This window comes from Pseudophryne corroboree, chromosome 10 (assembly GCF_028390025.1).
Source record: "Pseudophryne corroboree isolate aPseCor3 chromosome 10, aPseCor3.hap2, whole genome shotgun sequence".
Classification (NCBI taxonomy): domain Eukaryota; kingdom Metazoa; phylum Chordata; class Amphibia; order Anura; family Myobatrachidae; genus Pseudophryne; species Pseudophryne corroboree.
Window position 1 is genome coordinate 291,348,407 of NC_086453.1, and position 15,221 is coordinate 291,363,627.

At 45.3% G+C, this 15,221-nt stretch overlaps 1 protein-coding gene and 2 pseudogenes across 2 annotated transcripts in view; 1 reads left to right on the forward strand and 2 right to left on the reverse strand.

Moving 5' to 3' along the window:
* Nucleotides 1-15,221, reverse strand: part of WRAP73 (WD repeat containing, antisense to TP73) — a 124,920-nt gene that overhangs the window by 21,134 nt on the left and 88,565 nt on the right. For both annotated transcript variants that reach the window (XM_063943372.1, XM_063943371.1), the window contains one exon: nucleotides 11,630-11,702. In XM_063943372.1, coding sequence (XP_063799442.1) covers nucleotides 11,630-11,702 — 73 coding nt within the window. The remainder of the gene's footprint in view (nucleotides 1-11,629; nucleotides 11,703-15,221) is intronic.
* Nucleotides 9,542-9,661, reverse strand: LOC134967101 (5S ribosomal RNA; annotated as a pseudogene).
* Nucleotides 10,154-10,273, forward strand: LOC134967136 (5S ribosomal RNA; annotated as a pseudogene).

Here is a 15,221-nt window from a genome sequence, read left to right on the forward strand (position 1 = left end):
GAATTTGAACCTTTGTATGTAAGTGTTCAGGGATTTCAGATTTAAAATAGGTCTCACCGAGCCGTCCGGCTTCGGTACCACAAACAGCGTGGAATAATACCCCTTTCCCTGTTGTAGGAGGGGTACCTTGATTATCACCTGCTGGGAATACAGCTTGTGAATGGCTTCCAATACCGCCTCCCTGTCGGAGGGAGACGTTGGTAAAGCAGACTTCAGGAACCGGCGAGGGGGAGACGTCTCGAATTCCAATTTGTACCCCTGAGATACTACCTGCAGGATCCAGGGGTCCACTTGCGAGTGAGCCCACTGCGCGCTGAAAATCTTGAGACGGGCCCCCACCGTGCCTGAGTCCGCTTGTAAGGCCCCAGCGTCATGCTGAGGACTTGGCAGAAGCGGGGGAGGGCTTCTGTTCCTGGGAAGAGGCTGCCTGCTGCAGTCTTTTTCCCCTTCCTCTGCCCCGGGGCAGATATGAGTGGCCTTTTGCCCGCTTGCCCTTATGGGGACGAAAGGACTGAGCCTGAAAAGACGGTGTCTTTTTCTGCTGAGAGGTGACCTGGGGTAAAAAGGTGGATTTCCCAGCCGTTGCCGTGGCCACCAGGTCCGATAGACCGACCCCAAATAACTCCTCCCCTTTATACGGCAATACTTCCATATGCCGTTTGGAATCCGCATCACCTGACCACTGTCGCGTCCATAACCCTCTTCTGGCAGAAATGGACAGCGCACTTACTCTTGATGCCAGAGTGCAAATATCCCTCTGTGCATCTCGCATATATAGAAATGCATCCTTTAAATGCTCTATAGTCAATAATATACTGTCCCTGTCCAGGATATCAATATTTTCAGTCAGGGAATCCGACCAAGCCACCCCAGCACTGCACATCCAGGCTGAGGCGATTGCTGGTCGCAGTATAATACCAGTATGTGTGTATATACTTTTTAGGATATTTTCCAGCTTCCTATCAGCTGGTTCCTTGAGGGCGGCCGTATCAGGAGACGGTAACGCCACTTGTTTTGATAAGCGTGTGAGCGCCTTATCTACCCTAGGGGGTGTTTCCCAACGCGCCCTAACCTCTGGCGGGAAAGGGTATAATGCCAATAATTTTTTAGAAATTAGCAGTTTTTTATCGGGGGAAACCCACGCTTCATCACACACCTCATTTAATTCATCTGATTCAGGAAAAACTACGGGTAGTTTTTTCACACCCCACATAATACCCTTTTTTGTGGTACTTGTAGTATCAGAAATGTTCAAAACCTCCTTCATTGCCGTGATCATGTAACGTGTGGCCCTACTGGAAAATACGTTTGTTTCCTCACCGTCGACACTGGAGTCAGTGTCCGTGTCTGGGTCGACCATCTGAGGTAACGGGCGCTTTAGAGCCCCTGACGGTGTTTGAGACGCCTGTACAGGTAATAACTGATTTGCCGGCTGTCTCATGTCGTCAACAGTCTTTTGTAAAGTGCCGACACTATCACGTAATTCCTTCCATAAGACCATCCAGTCAGGTGTCGACTCCCTAGGGGGTGACATCACTATTACAGGCAATTGCTCCGCCTCCATACCATTTTCCTCCTCATACATGTCGACACAACGTACCGACACACAGCACACACACAGGGAATGCTCTGATAGAGGACAGGACCCCACTAGCCCTTTGGGGAGACAGAGGGAGAGTTTGCCAGCACACACCAGAGCGCTATATATATATACACAGGGATAACCTTATATAAGTGTTTTTCCCTTATATACCTGTTGCCAGCAGTGCTCCCTGAAAATAATAAACCTAACAAAAGTCTTTTTTAGAGAAAACTCTGTAGAGCTCCCCTAGTGTGTGACCAGTCTCCTCTGGGCACAGAGTCTAACTGAGGTCTGGAGGAGGGGCATAGAGGGAGGAGCCAGTTCACGCCCATTAAAGTCTTAAAGTGCCCATGTCTCCTGCGGATCCCGTCTATACCCCATGGTCCTTTTGGAGTCCCCAGCATCCTCTAGGACGTAGGAGAAATAAAAAAATTTAGAAAATAGAATTTGCAGCACAAAAGCTAAAAACCTTATTGGAAATTGTTACGGTTTACAGCTCGATAACGCTGCACTTCAGGTTTTGGAGTTATTTAATATTATTGCAGCTTAAATCGGGAGGTGAGAACGCTGGACAAGCAGCGACTTTGAGAAGCTGACACTTAGTAAATATACCCCTTACTGTACACATCTGTTGCTTTGTATTCTTTGCCATGTATTGTATAGTCTGATGAAAGTACGGAGGTTGTATGCTGATGTGACCTGTAATCTCCGAGCAGGTTAAGTAAACAAAATATTCCCTCTTCCTCCTTACCGTTCCAGCAACCTTTTAATAACCCTCCCACCAACACAAACACACACCGTACTCAATAAAAAGGATATAAATACTGTGTATATATATCTTTGTGTTGAATGGTGTAATCTAATGTACTCATCCCCAGACAGGACAATGCAATTCCTTATAAAGGGGTGTAGTACGGTATGCCGGCGCTCGTGCTCCCGGCGACCAGCATACCGGCGCCGGGAGCCCGACCACCGGCATACGACAGCGTGGCGAGCGCAAAGGAGCCCGTTGCGGGCTCGCTGCGTGCGCCACACTATTTTATTCTCCCTCCAGGGGGGTCGTGGACCCCCACGAGGGAGAATAGCTGTCGGGATTCCGGCGCCGGCATACTGTGCGCCGGGATCCCGACATTCGGCATACTGAAGACCAGCCCTTATAAAGGGCAGGTAAGAATTAAGCTCCTCATATGTAGTTTATTTCTTGAAATGTCTCTTAAGTTAAACTTTGCAGAAGATAGCGGATGTAGTTATGATCCTGGCAGTCAGCATACCGACGCCGGGATCCCGTCAGCCAGAATGCCGGCAGGGGGCCCAGGACTATTCCCACGACACCCATAGAGTGGGAATAGAACCAGCGGCGAGCGCCCCCCCCCCTCCTCCCCACCTGCCAGCTTTCTGGCGGCTGTGGTACCGGCGTCGGTATCCTGACCGCTGGTCACCTGACCCCAACCCGAAGACAGAATAGGGGAGTTTTGTAACACAAATCATCTATTTGCACACGTCTACTGTGGCTTATTTTATGGAACTGGGCTTTACAGACAGTCAGTTATGATTCCAAGCGTTGGATTCTGTCAGTCGCCATCATAGACGGAGATAAGTGTCTACAAAGCATTCATTCATTTTTACAAGTAGACCCTTGTCACCATTATACTTGTGCAAATCAAAATGGTTTATTTGGTGGTCATCGTTAAAAAGCCTTATTATAATTGCTTTATTTTGGATTTCTACTGTACCTGGTTATTATGTGTCCACAAGGATGACACTTAGACCATCGTAGACACAGGTGTACTATTTTACCCGTCAGCCTTTAGTAACACATTGCATTTGCATAAGGGTAGGGTGTAGGAGAAGACGCACAGATTTAGGTAAATATTAAAGTTTGTGATCCACTGAAAAAACTGACTAGTCTATTTTGAAATAATTTCTTACCTGGGTAACCATACACATTATGACAAATTGTCGTTTTATAGTGTATACCGGTTACAGTCAGTGGTGATCCCCTGAGTCAGTAAGTTTTATGGTTAAACACAGGAGAGAAAAAGAGAGAAGAATCTTGTTAGGGAGCACTCTCTTTCAGATGGACTTTTGAGAGTTCAAATACGAATACCAGATAAAATAAAAAATTTAATTAAGTACTTGCTTTTAAAATTCAAGGAGTTCCGTTGAAAATGTTTTTTTTTTTTTCCAGACAAGCGAAATATGAACTAAGTTTTAAACAACTGTTAGTCTAATGCTAGATTTAACGGTGTGCAGGAATTTTCTATAACCAATGGTCAATATGTTTGGTACATTTTGATGCCTTTTATATAGAGGTGTCCGAATACATGAGAAAAATGAACGTCATTCATCCTGCACATATCCCATTGGGAAGTAGATTCGCAGGGGATTAAATCAAAGGTCCGAACACCAAAATATGTCAACTCTTTACTGTGCTCACTTATCGCAATGTGTGTGACATGCGGGCAATGATAAAATAAGATTTTACTTACCGATAAATCTATTTCTCATAGTCCGTAGTGGATGCTGGGGACTCCGTCAGGACCATGGGGAATAGCGGCTCCGCAGGAGACAGGGCACAAAAGCAAGCTTTTAGGATCACATGGTGTGTACTGGCTCCTCCCCCTATGACCCTCCTCCAAGCCTCAGTTAGGTACTGTGCCCGGACGAGCGTACACAATAAGGAAGGATCTTGAATCCCGGGTAAGACTCATACCAGCCACACCAATCACACCGTACAACTTGTGATCTGAACCCAGTTAACAGTATGATAACAAAAGGAGCCTCTAAAAAAAGATGGCTCACAACAATAATAACCCGATTTTTGTAACAATAACTATGTACAAGTAATGCAGACAATCCGCACTTGGGATGGGCGCCCAGCATCCACTACGGACTATGAGAAATAGATTTATCGGTAAGTAAAATCTTATTTTCTCTAACGTCCTAGTGGATGCTGGGGACTCCGTCAGGACCATGGGGATTATACCAAAGCTCCCAAACGGGCGGGAGAGTGCGGATGACTCTGCAGCACCGAATGAGAAAACTCCAGGTCCTCCTCAGCCAGGGTATCAAATTTGTAGAATTTTACAAACGTGTTCCCCCCTGACCACGTAGCTGCTCGGCAAAGTTGTAAAGCCGAGACCCCTCGGGCAGCCGCCCAAGATGAGCCCACCTTCCTTGTGGAATGGGCATTTACAGATTTTGGCTGTGGCAGGCCTGCCACAGAATGTGCAAGCTGAATTGTACTACAAATCCAGCGAGCAATAGTCTGCTTAGAAGCAGGAGCACCCAGCTTTTTGGGTGCATACAATATAAACAGCAAGTCAGACTTTCTGACTCCAGCCGTCCTGGAATTATATATATATATATTTTCAGGGCCCTGACAACGTCTAGCAACTTGGAGTCCTCCAAGTCCCTAGTAGCCGCAGGCACCACAATAGGTTGTTTCAGGTGAAACGCTGACACCACCTTAGGAAGAAACTGGGGACGAGTCCGCAGTTCTGCCCTGTCCGAATGGAAAATCAAATATGGGCTTTTGTAAGACAAAGCCGCCAATTCTAACACTCGCCTGGCCGAGGCCAGGGCCAACAGCATGGTCACTTTCCATGTGAGATATTTCAAATCCACAGATTTGAGCGGTTCAAACCAATATGATTTTAGGAATCCCAACACTACGTTGAGATCCCACGGTGCCACTGGAGGCACAAAAGGGGCTGTATATGCAATACTCCCTTGACAAATGTCTGGACTTCAGGAACTGAAGCCAATTCTTTCTGGAAGAAAATCTACAGGGCCGAAACTTGAACCTTAATGGACCCCAATTTGAGGCTCATAGACACTCCTGTTTGCAGGAAGTGCAGAAATCGACCTAGTTGAAATTTCTTCGTGGGGCCTTCCTGGCCTCACCCACGCGACATATTTTCACCACATGTGATGATAACGTTGTGCGGTCACCTCCTTCCTGGCTTTGACCAGGGTAGGTATGACCTCTTCCGGAATGCCTTTTCCCTTAGGATCCGGCGTTCAACCGCCATGCCGTCAAACGCAGCCGCGGTAAGTCTTGGAACAGACATGGTACTTGCTGAAGCAAGTCCCTTCTTAGCGCCCGAGGCCATTAGTCCTCTGTGAGCATCTCTTGAAATTCCGGGTACCAAGTCCCTCTTGGCCAATCCGGAGCCACGAGTATAGTTCTTACTCCTCTACGTCTTATAATTCTCAATACCTTGGTTATGAGAAGCAGAGGAGGGAACACATACACCGACTGTTACACCCGCGGTGTTACCAGGACATCCACAGCTATCGCCTGAAGGTCTCGTGACCTGGCGCAATACCTGTCCCGTTTTTTGTTCGGGCGGGATGCCATCATGTCCACCTTTGGTCTTTCCCAACGGTTCACAATCATGCGGAAAACTTCCCGATGAAGTTCCCACTCTCCCGGGTGGAGGTCGTGCCTGCTGAGGAAGTCTGCTTCCCAGTCGTCCACTCCCGGAATGAACACTGCTGACAGTGCTATCACATGATTTTCCGCCTAGCGAAAAATCCTTGCAGTTTTGCCACTGCCCTCCTGCTTCTTGTGCCGCCCTTTCTGTTTACGTGGGCGACTGCCGTGATGTTATCCCACTGGATTAATACCGGCTGACCTTGAAGCAGAGGTCTTGCTAAGTTTAGAGCATTATAAATTTGCTCTTAGCTCCAGTATATTTATGTGGAGAGAATTCTCCAGACTTGATCACACTCCCTGGAAATTTTTTCCCTGTGTGACTGCTCTCCAGCCTCTCAGGCTGGCCTCCGTGGTCACCAGCACCCAATCCTGAATGCCGAATCTGCGGCCCTCTAGAAGATGAGCACTCTGTAATCACCACAGGAGAGACACCCTTGTCCTTGGATATAGGGTTATCCGCTGATGCATCTGAAGATGCGATCCGGACCATTTGTCCAGCAGATCCCACTGAAGAGTTCTTGCGTGAAATCTGCCGAATGGAATCGCTTCGTAATAAGCCACCATTTTTACCAGGACTCTTGTGCAATGATGCACTGACACTTTTCCTGGTTTTAGGAGGATCCCGATTAGCTCGGATAACTCCCTGGCTTTCTCCTCTGGGAGAAACACCTTTTTCTGGACTGTGTCCAGAATCATCCCTAGGACCAGCAGACGTGTCGTCGGAACAACTGCGGTTTTGGAATATTTAGAATCCACCCGTGTTGTCGTAGAACTACTTGAGATAGTGCTACTCCGACCTCCAACTGTTCTCTGGACCTTGTTCTTATCAGGAAGTCGTCCATTTTCTTTGAAGACGAATCCTCATTTCGGTCATTACCTTGGTAAGGACCCGGGGTGCCTTGGACAATCCAACGGCATCGTCTGAAACTGATAGTGACAGTTCTGTACCACGAACCTGAGGTACCCTCGGTGAGAAAGGCAAATTTTTGGGACATGGAGGTAAGCATCCCTGATGTCCCGGGACACCATATAGTCCCCTTCTTCCCGGTTCGCTATCACTGCTCTGAGTGACTCCATCTGGATTTGAACTTTTGTAAGTGTTCAAATATTTCAGATTTAGAATAGGTCTCACCTAGCCTTCTGGCTTCAGTACCACCATATAGTGTGGAATAATACCCCTTTCCTTGTTGTAGGAGGGGTACTTTGATTATCACCTGCTGGGAATACAGCTTGTGAATTGTTTTCAATACTGCCTCCCTGTCGGAGGGAGACATTGTTACAGCAGACTACAGGAACCTGCGAGGGGGAAACGTCTCGACATTCCAATCTGTACCCCTTGGATACTACTTGTAGGATCCAGGGGTCCTGTACGGTCCCAGCGTCATGCTGAGAACTTGGTAGAAGCGTTGGAGGGCTTCTGTTCCTGGGAATGGGCTGCCTGCTGCAGTCTTCTTCCCTTTCCTCTATCCCTGGGCAGATATGACTCTTATAGGGACGAAAGGACTGAGGCTGAAAAGACGGTGTCTTTTTCTGCAGAGATGTGACTTAGGGTAAAAAACGGTGGATTTTCCAGCAGTTGCCGTGACCTCCAGGTCCCATGGACCGACCCCAAATAACTCCTCCCCTTTATACGGCAATACATCTTTGTGCCGTTTGGAATCTGCATCACCTGACCACTGTCGTGTCCATAAACATCTTCTTGCAGATATGGACATCGCATTTACTCTTGATGCCAGAGTGCAAATATCCCTCTGCGCATCTCGCATATATAGAAATGCATCCTTTAAATGCTCTATAGTCAATAAAATACTGTCCCTGTCAAGGGTATCAATATTTTTAGTCAGGGAATCCGACCAAGCCACCTCAGCTCTGCACATCCAGGCTGAGGCGATCGCTGGTCGCAGTATAACACCAGCATGTGTGTGTATACTTTTTAGGATATTTTCCAGCCTCCTATCAGCTGGCTCCTTAAGTACGGCCCTATCTGTAGATGGTACCGCCACTTGTTCTGATAAGCATGTGAGCGCCTTATCCACCCTAAGGGGTGTTTCCCAACGCGCCCTAACTTCTGGCGGGAAAGGGTATACCGCCAATAATTTTCTATCGGGGGAAACCCACGCATCATCACACACTTAATTTAATTTATCTGATTCAGGAAAAACTACAGGTAGTTTTTTCACATCCCACATAATACCCTTTTTTGTGGTACTTGTAGTATCAGAAATATGTAACACCTCCTTCATTGCCCTTAACGTGTGGCCCTAAAGGAAAATACGTTTGTTTCTTCACCGTCGACACTGAAATCAGTGTCCGTGTCTGGGTCTGTGTCGACCGACTGAGGTAAATGGGCGTTTTACAGCCCCTGACAGTGTTTGAGACGCCTGGGCAGGTACTAATTTGTTCGCCGGCCGTCTCATGTCGTCAACCGGCTTGCAGCGTGTTGACATTATCACGTAATTCCATAAATAAGCCATCCATTCCGGTGTCGACTCCCTAGAGAGTGACATCACCATTACAGGCAATTTGCTCCGCCTCCTCACCAACATTTTCCTCATACATGTCGACACACACGTACCGACATACAGCACACACATAGGGAATGCTCTGATAGAGGACAGGACCCACTAGCCCTTTGGGGAGACAGAGGGAGAGTTTGCCAGCACACACCAAAACATAGCATTTAATATATATTCATATCGCCAAATCAGTGCCCCCCCTCTCTGTTTTAACCCTGTTTCTGTAGTGCAGTGCAGGGGAGAGCATGGGAGCCTTCCCACCAGCATTTCTGTGAGGGAAAATGGCGCTGTGTGCTGAGGAGAATAGGCCCCGCCCCCTTTTCGGCGGGCTTCTTCTCCGGAGTTTGTGATATCTGGCAGGGGTTAAATACATCCATATAGCCTCAAGGGCTATATGTGATGTATTTTTCGCCATACAGGTATTATACATTGCTGCCCAGGGCGCCCCCCCCCCGCGCCCTGCACCCTCCGTGACCGCTGTGTGAAGTGTGCTGACAACAATGGCGCACAGCTGCAGTGCTGTGCGCTACCTGATGAAGACTGAAAGTCTTCTGCCGCCTGGTTCCGGACCTCTTCAATCTTCAGCATCTGCAAGGGGGGTCGGCGGCGCGGCTCCGGGACGAACCCCAGGGCGAGACCTGTGTTCCGACTCCCTCTGGAGCTAATGGTGTCCAGTAGCCTAAGAAGCCAATCCATCCTGCATGCAGGTGAGTTCACTTCTCTCCCCTAAGTCCCTCGATGCAGTGAGCCTGTTGCCAGCAGGACTCACTGAAAATAAAGAACCTAAAAACTTTTTCTAAGCAACTCTTTAAGAGAGCCACCTAGATTGCACCCTGCTCGGACGGGCACAAAAACCTAACTGAGGCTTGGAGGAGGGTCATAGGGGGAGGAGCCAGTACACACCATGTGATCCTAAAAGCTTGCTTTTGTGCCCTGTCTCCTGCGGAGCCGCTATTCCCCATGGTCCTGACGGAGTCCCCAGCATCCACTAGGACGTTAGAGAAATTGCAGTACCTGGGTCTTCCCTGGTGGTCTCCCATCCAAGTACTGACTCGGCCCTCCACTGCTTGGCTTCCAAGATCAGAGGAGATTGGGCATCTCCAGTGGCGTATATCTGCAAATAATATGTCCACCACAACACAGGGATGTTATTGTGAGCTATGTGTCAGAGAAGGCAATAAAAGGTAGCATTTTCATGTGTGTCGTATGCCTTAAGATTTTGAACACATGAACCCTGCAATGCATAAGTAACAGGTCTGGGTGTACAAATCACTGCATACTTGACAGCTCTTCTTCTCCTTCTTTCCGACCTACTGTCTGTGTCTCGCTCTCTTTCTCCACCCTAGGCCATTGATGGCAAGATGGGTGAAAAGCAGAAGTGAGATACTGTAAGTGCTAAAGGTCTTTTTTTTCTCCCTATATCATCATAGCAGCAATCTATGCGATTTCCTACTCCCCATCACTAAACATTCAGACGAAACATATTCTTTCCATTTGAAGATTAAGAAAAAATCATATGTATAAATGTGAAAACAGGATGTATTGTTGCTACTTTTTATTGCCTTCTCTGACACATAGCTCACAATAACATCCCCGTGTTGTGGCGGACACATTATTTGCGGACATACCCCGCTGGAGATGCCCAATCTCCTCTGATCTTGGAAGCCTTGCAGTGGAGGGCCGGGTCAGTACTTGGATGGGAGACCACCAGGGAAGACCCAGGTACTGCAATTTATCATTGCCCGCTTGTCACACACATTGCGATAAGTGAGCACGTTAAAGAGTTGACATATTTTGGTGTTCGGATTTATGATTTAATCCCCTGCGAATCTACTTCCCAATGGGATATGTGCAGGATGAATGACGGTCATTTTACTCATGTATTAGGACACCTCTATAAAAAAGGCATCAAAATGTACCAAACGTATTGACCACTGGTTATAGAAAATTCCGGCACATCATTATATCTAGCATCAGACTAACAATTGTGTAAAACTTCGTTCATATTTCGCGTTTCCGAAAAAAATGTTTAAACAGAACTCCTTGAATTTTAAAAGCAAGTAATTAATAAAATTGTTTATTTTATCTGGTTTTCGTATTTGAAATCTCAAAAGTCCATCTGAAAGAGAGTGCTCCCTAACAAGAGTCTTCAGTCTTTTTCTCTACTGTGTTTAACCTTGCCATAAGGGTCAGGGAAAGCCTATGCCTCCATTTATTGAAGTTCACAATAATAAAAATTGGTGCAGAAGACATCTGCTCTGACTGTACAGAGCATCTTCCCAGCCTACGAATCATTTCATTGAGGATACGGCACATCTGTGTAGGTATTAAAAATATTTTATGATTCATCATTGAACCTCTGTGATCTTACAATACACCCACAAGGTTTCCTGCTTTGGTTTGTATGCAGAGGGATAATTTTATTACGGTTACAAAGCAAAGTTTCTATTTATTTATAAAGTATGTAATTCTAAATCTAATTTATAAATGCAATATGTACATGTAGTCATGTTGTATATAAGAGAATTGCTTAAGTTCACCGTTTGTGCCTTTTATTTTACGCTGTGTTTTCTGCTAATTTGTCTTGAAAAGGGGATGTAGTTACGTGATCGGCAGTCAGGAGGACGCCGGTCACTATACCGACCCCCAAATCCCGCCCGTTCCGAATTCCCACTAGCAGGGAATATTCCCACTCGTGAGTGTCCACGACACCCATAGAGTGGAAGTAGAACCTGTGGCGAGCGCAGCACCGAGCTGGCAAGGGGCTTCGTTGCGCTGGCCCCCCCGCTGGCATTCTGCGTCAGGGATCCCGGCCGCCGGTAAGCCATACCCACCCCATGAAAAGTCCACTGAAAGCTTGGCCTTATCCATAATAGTAACAGAAAGGTCAGTATAATGGTCTTAGATCCCAAAATGTATGTCTTCAGGACCCTATAAAATGATGAGTAGACGGCATTATTATAGCAAAGTTCAGAGAGATCATTTTGTTAAATATTTTATTCATACAAATAAGAAACGTCAGCTACAAACATAAGCACAACTTTCACTGCATCTGAGCCACACTTCTCACAATGGGACGTGCACACTTACCCTTCTGACAAGCTTTTGGATACTTGATGTATGACACAGATTTTGCACTGAGTGACCACAGAGTTATCCGCAGCTGGGAAAGAAACAAAAAAAATAAAATAAAATAAAAAATAAAATAATGAATAAAACATATAAAACCAAATATGACTTGGGGGGAAAAAAAACAGCTGCAGCACAAAAGTTTGCAAATAGCTTATGCAACTGCAGAGAGCAAATGTATATATATTCCACGTTTTTGTATCTAGAAGCTTAACAACAAAAGTGACATGAATACTTCTATATACACACACATATCATATACAGGAATTGAAACCACAAGGCAATCACTTCAGTATAAATGTAGAAACATTTGTGACTTACGAAGGAATCACAATTGTTGGTTGTAAATTATAAAGGTGGCCTGAACCGTTATATGATCATATAATTCCTCAGAGACTGTGTTCATTTTTACACTAGAAGATGCGCAGGAAAACAGGAATATTTACACGCACAACTCCGCACAGCCCGCAATTTTGGAGACACGCCCTTATTATACTTAGCCTACCTGCAAAGACTCCCCTTACCACCTAAACCTTTCCAGCCGCAAGCAGAGATACAACCAACGTGCATATGACTCAACACAATCAGTAGATCCATGGACTGGGCTCTGGAGCATGTGCAGTATGATAAGACGCAAAACCCATCTGCAACACTAACTTATGGGTCTGCATCAGCCGCCTGTGTGCAAATCCATCAGTATGCAGTACAGCATTCAGCAGCTAGCTGGAAATCCTAAAGGATCCAAGGGTAATGCGCATCTATCAAGGGCAACAGGAATAAATAACTAAAAACCAGGTAACAAACAGGTTGTTTTCTTCCTCTACACAAGTCAAAAGTATGTTATGTCCCTAGCTTTCTGTATGTTTATAATAAACTACTATAGATTAAGTAGTTAACCAATAATGGGATTCTAAAAGCAAACAATATACTGTAACAATAGGAATAAATCTGTGCAACACAAAGGCTATATGACTGTGCGCAGGGAGCTAGTGCAGACTCTGGGAGCTATTGTAAGTGAGCAGCCCACACCCTGCACCCACTCTGTACGACCTCAGCAGCTGCATAGCCTGAATGCCGCGATTTAAACGGGACATTGCAACCAACGCTTCCTGGCTTAGGTTTCATCAATAGGCCCCCAACCCCATCAGGGAGCATCATAGGAAATGCCGCAGGGACTAAGACCTGTAATTGTTGGGATACACTTGTTTCCTGTATGACTCTTATAACCAAAAAAAGACAAATAACCTTCACCGTAAGGTCAAACAAAGTGGTTTAGTGCAATAACCAAATCCACAGGGGAATGGACTTTGATAAAACATTTCATCCAAGCTTTATTCATTAAGCACAAAAACACAGTTAAGCGTAATTTACTGGATTACTTAAATTTTTTTTGGGGGGAAAAATATATATATATAATTCCTCAAAACAGAACATGGTCCCATGCAGGCTCCAAAACAGGTAGATAATCACAAAGGATGCTGGGACTTATCATTCAACAATTGGAGAGTCATATTTGCCAGGCACTAGACAGGTTCCACTACAGCAAGACAATAAAACAAAGTTCGTTAGACACTGCCAGACCACGCTGGGACATGTAGTTCTACAAACACATGGTGTACTAAAGCAGAGACCACTCGTTTAAAAAGACAAGAACTCTGCAAACAAAACACATTTAAAAAAAATAAATAAAATATATATATATATATATATATATATATATATATATATACACACACACACACACACACACACACACACACTAACAACTACATACATAAACATATACATACATCCATACATACACACACATATGCACATGCATATTATATATATATATATATATATATATATATTATACACACACACACACACACACATATACACACACACACACTTACCTACATACACTTTCTATATACTGTAGCAGTACTTTTCTCAAGATATATTTAATAGAGGAATCCTATGTAAAACTAAATCTAACTTAAAGAATAAGCACACAACCTATGTTGTGATATTAAGAATGTCACTTTCCTATGTTTGTTCTTTATCGTAATACCAGTAGATGAACGGCAGCCGCCAGCGATGAAGCGGGAGCGCGCATCAGCGCTCATCGCCAAGGCATACACACTGGGCGGCTTTGAGCTGAAAGCAGCTCAACACACCAAAAGTGACCTGCTTTCAGCTCAAATCGCCCAGTGTGTATGGGCCTTAAATCAACAGACCTTAAACTTGCAAACAAATCTCTTTCTGTACAGTCACATACAATTTAAAAAGAGTATCAAATTGTACGACTGGATTGTAACGTGTGGGTACCTAAATCCACTTTGGCATTATCCAAAAATCAGTGCAAGTTATAAAACACTGACCAAGCGGTAAGACAAAACTGTAAGCAAAACAAAAAATGCTGCATTTTTAAGACATTTATAATGTTAATCTCGCCAGACTGACAATGATACTCTTCCCTATGCTGCCCTCTCAATCCTCTGTCTGTACTTCGAAGTAAGAGAACGCCTTGTGGTTAGGTAGGAGTCACAATTATTGCAGTGTGGTACGCCATCCATACCCACAAGACAACAGTTAAGACGTACTGCTGGTTCCCACAAAATTCCAGGTACCCGGATATCATAATAATTGCCCCACAAAGAGACTTTCAGCTGCTGTTTTGGAGAGAAAACTGAAGAAAGCCATCGTGTTTCTAAAATAGCTTTTAAAAACAGCTGAGAAATATAAAGTATTGAGACAGTAATGTGATAAACAGTCTTTGCCGCTGATACAACGCGACCAAGACTTCTGCTCTGACACTTTGTGGCAGGTGGGACCGAGTGGTGATTTTCACCGTACAAGAATCACTCCTGCAAAACCCGGCTTCTCAAGTGACTGTCAGACTGTGTCCCAGACTTGACTGGGGTCACCAGGCCCTTTACATAGCTGCGTCTGTCAGCACGGGATTTCAGCGGATTACTCCCTGCGCATTCCTCGACACAAAGCATCTCAGTCAATGCAGGGATTCGCAATTACAATGGAATATTTCTGCCCAGTGCACGCTGGTAATGTTGATGCTTTGCACAGCAGGTTAATTACCAACTTGTTGGGATGGAAAACATCCAAGTTAATTTCATGCTTAATTGGTGGCTGACATTAATACATTAACAGTAATCAAGGCTTGCAGTAAGCATTACATTCTAACATCTGCTTCACAAACCGGGGCTATTGTTTAATTGGTGCATGAAACGCAGACTTTTTAGCTCACTAATTGCTGTGCAGAGGGGATAATTAATTTGTGCTTAGCCTTAAACGTGGATGATAGCACTTCTGCCATCAATATAGCGGGATCCGGTGTATGAGGATAATGGCAGTGGTTTGAGGACAAGGTTTGCGTCGTCACAGCAAATCCCTGCCCCTCTTGCAGGTAGGAGGCATTCATGCAGGAGAATTACTTGCTGTGACGGCAGGTAGTCTCTCAGTCAGCAAGCAGATCATTGTGGGATAACTCGATTTACAACCGCTGAAATCAACCATTATTACACTAGAATGTCTAATCATAAACTGTATG